Source organism: Bos mutus, chromosome 3, assembly GCF_027580195.1.
Source record: "Bos mutus isolate GX-2022 chromosome 3, NWIPB_WYAK_1.1, whole genome shotgun sequence".
Lineage (NCBI taxonomy): Eukaryota > Metazoa > Chordata > Mammalia > Artiodactyla > Bovidae > Bos > Bos mutus.
In genome coordinates, this window is record NC_091619.1 from 32,591,362 (window position 1) to 32,597,246 (window position 5,885).

At 50.3% G+C, this 5,885-nt stretch overlaps 1 protein-coding gene across 11 annotated transcripts; it reads left to right on the forward strand.

The window, feature by feature from the left end:
- The first annotated feature begins 1,835 nt into the window (after positions 1-1,835).
- Positions 1,836-5,428, forward strand: PSRC1 (proline and serine rich coiled-coil 1). 11 transcript variants are annotated; one of them, XM_070367553.1, is made up of 8 exons: positions 1,836-1,922; positions 2,306-2,363; positions 2,454-2,511; positions 2,939-3,380; positions 3,725-3,839; positions 3,936-4,184; positions 4,503-4,596; positions 4,820-5,428. In XM_070367553.1, the coding sequence occupies exons 2-8, from the start codon at positions 2,345-2,347 to the stop codon at positions 4,821-4,823; spliced, it is 981 nt and encodes a 326-aa protein (XP_070223654.1). In that variant the 5' UTR covers positions 1,836-1,922; positions 2,306-2,344; the 3' UTR covers positions 4,824-5,428. The 11 variants fall into 11 exon arrangements, with proteins under 11 accessions (XP_070223654.1, XP_070223649.1, XP_070223658.1 ...); XM_070367548.1 differs by having other exon boundaries at positions 1,846-1,968; positions 2,254-2,363; XM_070367551.1 differs by having other exon boundaries at positions 1,858-1,922; positions 2,254-2,363.
- The last annotated feature ends 457 nt before the right edge of the window (positions 5,429-5,885 follow it).

Sequence of the window (5,885 nt, forward strand, 5' to 3'; positions counted from 1 at the left end):
GCTTGCCTGCATCCAAGGAGAACCGTACTGGAATCCTAAATTTTTCATTTATGCATTCAACACCATGCTCGAAGTACCTTCTGAACTAAGGCTTACTGTGTGCCTGGGAGGGAGTATGATTTCTTCATTAACTGATCTCTTCATTACTTATCCAAAATCTTTAATACCTATTCATACATATCATTTTGGGGTTGACCTGAGAGGGTCACATATTTCCCAGATTAGAGGTATTTAATGCTGAGTGAAGAATTCTTGTGCCTGGAATCTACATTTTATGCTTTCATTGTCATTCGGATGGAAAAGAAAGTAGATCCATTGCTTATTTCTCTACAACAGCTTTCAAAATCATAATTTGGTGATAGAAAATTGGAAATGAGTTTCCTTAGGAGGAATTAACTCCCAACTTTCTAAAACTGTCTCCTTCACTTACCTGAAGGTGGGTGAAGAATTTCCTTACTCAGGCTGCTCCTAGGGGAAGAAGGAAGGCAGTTAATTAACAGCTTCTTTCCCTCTGATCTCCACTTTGCCACAACCTGCCTGGAGAGAAGGAAGCTACTGGCTTTGGTTTTCTTACCTCCAAAGAGTCTGAACCCTGCAAGCAACTAAAATTCCACCTTCACCAGGAACCCAAGGCAAAAGAGACAATCCTCTTGTCTCAGCTCTTCCTCACATAAACTTGCAAGTTCTGGGTTTCCCCATCCTTTCCCTTTATCACACTACTAAACTCCAAGGCTCCTTCCTTCCTGTGGTATTTATTACAATAACATCTCACTCTTGCAAACCTCACCACCTCAACTTTACAGCTAAAAACTGATTAATAAACAAAAAGCCTATAAATAGCCAAAATAGTGGTCATAAACTCTGGAGACTGAACTTTCAGGCTCTTTGTTAATGGGAGAACTCTTTAACCATCTTTTGGGGACTTTTAATTTCAAAATTTTATATTTCTGAGAAGCTCTATTAACGGATGGCCCAGTCTATTCACAGGCAACCCTTGGAAGCAACAAAGAAAATCCCTAACAAGTAGGCTTAAACTTTTTACAACACAGCTTTTAATTTAGAGGAAGCCAGTTACAAATATTACCCTCAAAAGCTCTTAAGGCACACGGTATAAAACTCGATATTCATAATTATTCTCCTAACCATGTACTGTGACGATCACAATCCTCTTAGATAAGCGAGGGGTCAAATATAAGCTCAGAGAGGTCAAATGTACTCAATATTCTTATCAACAGGGGAGCCACGGTTGAATCTGAACCCAAATCTCCCTGTCTGAAAAACCCGTTGTTTTCTTCACACCGTGAATGGCTCAGGATCCGAATGTTTTTGCCCAAAAAGCCCGTGGAGATGCACTTCTTAGAGAACCTCAATATTCTTAAAATATAAATGTTTAGTTGCTTCCGTAAATTTGGAAAAATGTCAACTGAGGGATCGGGCTCACACGGCGCTTCCGAACGGAGTGAGCCTAAGAAAACGAATTTCCCCAAGCAGAGTATTAATTTCACCGCTTAAAAGCTCAGCTCTGAGCCGATGGAGAAGGAGGGGGCGGAGAAGAGAGTGCGACAGGGCGCGAGGCCCTCGCTCATTGGGCCGTTCCCTCGCGCGCCGCCGCGAGGTCCAGGCTGCTGGAGGGAATCCAAGCAAAATTTCCCGGGCACGAGCGCGCGCTCGCGGTCTCCCCGCCTTGGCCCTCCGGATGGAGTCTTTCTCAGAACGGCTTTCCTCTATGCCCCACCTGCAGACTTCCGGCCGACTGCCCCTCCGCCGCCCCGCCTCAGGAGGGCGTGGGGATGCTGGCATCCACCAATCATTGAGCGCGTGTGGGGGGAGTGGGTGGGACCTGAGAGATTCGAAAGGAGCCCCGCCCCCTCGGAGCTGATTCCCGGGACTAGGTTGTGGAAGGAAAGCACCTTCCACCGGAGGTGAGGCGGATCGTAAACTGAAAACTGAGGGTGGCCTGCAGAAGAGGTGTGGATGCGGTGCTTCGGGGAGTAGAAAGGTGGCTTGGGGAGAGGAAGAACCCGGAGGATGGTGGCGGGGAGGAAGATGGGGCGCATAGACCGCTCCAGCGGTAGGAGGTTGGGTCGCAGAGGGGCGGGGGCCAGTGTGTGGAGGGAGATGGGAGTGCGGGACAATTTGCCCGTACATGCCCTGGTGGTAGCAGAGGTAGTTTACAGGGGCAAGTCCTACTGCGGGAACGCTTGCTTTACCTTCACGATTATTCCCAACCCTTGGCTTGCACCCGGAGTCTAGCTGGGAGGCCTTGGGCAGGATGGAGACGTGAGGAAAGGTGTTTTCTCTCCAGCTCAGGTGTCTGAGCTGACTCTTTCCTGCTTTCTGGAACATGGAAGATTTAGAAGAAGGTAAGGAAACGCTGGAGGGAAGAATGGGACCCTGTGATTAGAGCCATGTTGGGGACCCAAAGCTGGCATTCCTTCTTTCCTCCCCTACAGATGTAAAGTTTATAGCGGATGAGACCTTGGACTTTGGGGGGCTGTCACCATCGGACAGGTAGTAGATGCCTTATCCTGTTTACTTTTTTCTCACAATGATTATTTCTAACCCCTTACTGCTGAATTATTGGCCTCAGGTCTGGATTGGTCATTTAACAAGGTTGGGTGCACTGGAGCTTCTGGGTGGCTGGGTGACTAGGGCCCTGTGACACTGCTGGGGATGGGGGGAGTGATAAGCTGGAATGAGATTTCAGGGTGTTAAGAAGAAGGGTAAGTGGATTTGTGGCATCTTCACCCGGCATAATTTCCAATGTCAGTAAGCATGGAAGGCCTCGTAGAACCAGGAGTTTCATCACTTAGATCTCACGGCCAGTATGGGCTTCAGGGTTTGCACTTGTGTTCTTGGCTCTGCTGTGGGGGTTTTGCCCAGTCCCCCTTGCAGTCTTCTCCCGTGGGCATGATGCCTGCTTTGTTTTCTGTCTCAGTCGAGAGGAAGAAGATGTAGCGGTGTTGGTGACTCCAGAGAAACCCCTCCGACGAGGCCTCTCCCATCGAAGTGACCCAAATGCAGTGGCCCCCACTCCCCAAGGTCTGAGGCTCAGCTTAGGCCCCCTCAGTCCGGAGAAGCTGGAAGAAATCCTCCATGAAGCCAACCGGCTGGCAGCTCAGCTGGAGCAGTGTGCCCTGAAGGAGCGGGAGAACACAGGCGAGGGCTCAGGGCCTCGAAGGGTGAAGCCCAGCCCTCGGCGGGAGACCTTTGTGCTCAAGGACAGTCCTGTCCGAGACCTGCTGCCCACCGTGAGCTCTTTGGCTCGGAGCACCCCCTCTCCAAGCAGCCTGACACCCCGACTCCGGAGCAGCGATAGGAAGGGGTCCATCAGGGCTCTTCGAGCAACATCTGGAAAGAAGCCCTCCAGTGTGAAGAGGGTGAGTTGAGAGGGCTTGGCTTAGATGTGTGCCTCCGACACTGTGCATGACCCAGTACAGGCATTTTTCTTGTTGGTAAGATAGTCAATTTCTACCTTGCAGAATTGTTGGAATTAAACGAGGTGCCATAAGCAAGGCACGTACCACAGCATCTGTGTATAAGCTCTGTAACGTCTGTAATAAGCTCTCAATAAATGGCGCTGGTGGTGACGCTGCTGTTGTTGGCAGCTAACTTCTGCTCTTCTTGCTGGGATCTAGGAAACTCTCCACCTCTGTCCCTGAGTCAGCCAGCAGAACAGATTCTTTTTCCACTCTAGTCCTTTTTCTCCCTCTGTGTGTTTCAGGAGTCGCCCACATGCAATCTGTTCCCTGCCTCCAAAAGCCCAGCGTCTTCCCCTCTTGCCCGATCAGCTCCTCCGGTCCGGGGAAAAGCTGGGCCCAGTGGGAGAGCGACAGCAAGTGAGAAGACCTGGGCAGTGAAGCTGTGGGTGGGTGGGTGTGGGGAGTGGGGAGGATGTGGTGCGAACCCTGAAATTCCTCTGCTTCTCTCACCAGGCCCACCTACCCCTGTCAGACCAGTCTTGGCCCCACAGCCTCCTGCCGGCAGCTCTCAGCGCCCGTCTCGGCCCCAGGGAGCAGCTGCTAAACCTTCCAGTCGACTGCCTGTTCCCTCGGCCGTTCCCAGGCCTGGCAACAGGATGCCACTCGCCAGCCGGAGTGTCCCATCCAGCAAAGGTGCCCCTCCTTCAGATTCCCTGTCAGCTCGGAAAGGACTTCCAAGACCAAGTGCGGCAGGACACAGAGGTGAGGAAGAACAGACAAGAATAAGAAATCAGAAGGAATAATATTTGCCCTTGCCCAGCATGCACGCACTCTCCCAGTTGGTCACAGCGACTCTTCCACCCTCATTATAGCTGTGTCTGGAGATGGGGAGACTGAGTTAAGGAGAGGATGTGGGCCTGAGCAAAGCGTTCAAGCCTTGGTTTTCGAATACCTTATGTTTTTTACCTTGGGGAAGAAAGACAGTATCCCAGACTCAGTCTGCCTTGACTGCACTATTTCTTTTTGAGAAGGTCGCTTGAACTCTCTGCTAACTCATGTCTTTTGTTGACTCCCATCAAGTTCCTGTTTCTCAACGACCAAATCTTCCCATCTCTGGTGCTGGTCGCAGCAATCTGCAGCCTCCCAGGAAAGTTGCTGTCCCAGGATCTACCAGGTAAGACACTGAGATGCTGTCTCTTTCTTCCTTATCATCTGCACTTCCGAGCTGTTTTGCCCATCAGCCCCAAATCCCATGAGGCAAGATGGGCAGGAGGAGGGAGCCTCGAGGGGCACGGAGTCCCATTGCTTCCTACCCTGAGGAACTTGAATTCAGCTGGTGACAGATGGGCTTGTGAAAGAAGGGCAATTTAAAGCAGTTCCTCCTTCTGTCTCCTTAGGTAAAGGGATCAGGACAGCAAGCAAGAATTCAGTAGCAAACCACTACAGCCACTGCCTGGACTCACCTCTGTTCGGTTTCCCAAGCCTTCTTCTTGGAAGCAGGCCTGATTTTAGCAGATCTGGCCCAGGGATAGAAGAAAGAGCTGCCACCCCAGCTGGTGCTTCAGGACTAGAGACTGTGGGAGATGGGGTGGATTAGGGTTGAGCTGGAGGGGAATCAAACTCTCTGAGTTGAAACTAGATAGGGAAAAGAGGTTGCCTCCCAGTGGTGAAGTTCACACAGAGAAAATAAGAAATGCTGGAGAGTGTTTGTCCTCATCCACCCCCACTCTGGTATCCTGGTCCAAAGTTTGATTTTTTTCCTGGGCTTCGGTTCACTGGACATTTACATGTGAATGGCCTCTGTGGCCAACCTCCCTGCTCTCCGAGGAGCAGGCCTCCAGAATCACATCCTCTCCTGGACTCAGGCCTGTTTGGAGAGGCAGAGGCAGGCATCTGGTCTCCAGAACTTGTTTCCTGTGGATTCTGTGACTCCTAATGGGCCAGTTTATAATAAGCTTACTCCATCAGTCTGCATTTTTTCCTAAAATAAAATGCATATATTTTTATATTCTGTGTACATGTGGAAGTAAATACTCCTCCAGTTTCTAACAGATTTGGAGTAAACTCCTGTGTAATTTCAATGTGGGAGCCGGGATGGGTTTCCCCGGCTGGGGTCTGAATAGGCCCGAGGGCCTTGAGATTCCAGCTCATCAGGCAATGAGTAGCCCCCTTGCTGGCATTCAGTGGGAACAGGCTGCCTTTTCCCAGGCATTTCCAGGCTTCTTATGTTATTAGTGGGTCCAGATCAACTTAAGTATAGTTTAATTCACAGTATGTGAGCCTATCAAACCAGGGTCTTGGTAAATTATTTATATCCTAAATGTGGGTGTCTTTTCCTGGTAAGAGAATAGAGCTGCCTTGGAACTGAGCATCTTGTCTGCTGTACTTCAAGGACGAGGGAGCCCTTGGGTGGGTACTCTGGTGTTCAGGTTTGCTGGTTGTCTCAGGTAGAAGATACTGATC

What these genes read in the sequence shown, in the direction of transcription:
- PSRC1 (XM_070367553.1), top strand. An exon ending in GGGCTGTCACCATCGGACAG is followed by an intron (nt 2,512 to 2,938) that starts GTAGTAGATGCC and finishes TTTCTGTCTCAG; the next exon opens with TCGAGAGGAAGAAGATGTAG. An exon ending in AGCCCTCCAGTGTGAAGAGG is followed by an intron (nt 3,381 to 3,724) that starts GTGAGTTGAGAG and finishes TGTGTGTTTCAG; the next exon opens with GAGTCGCCCACATGCAATCT.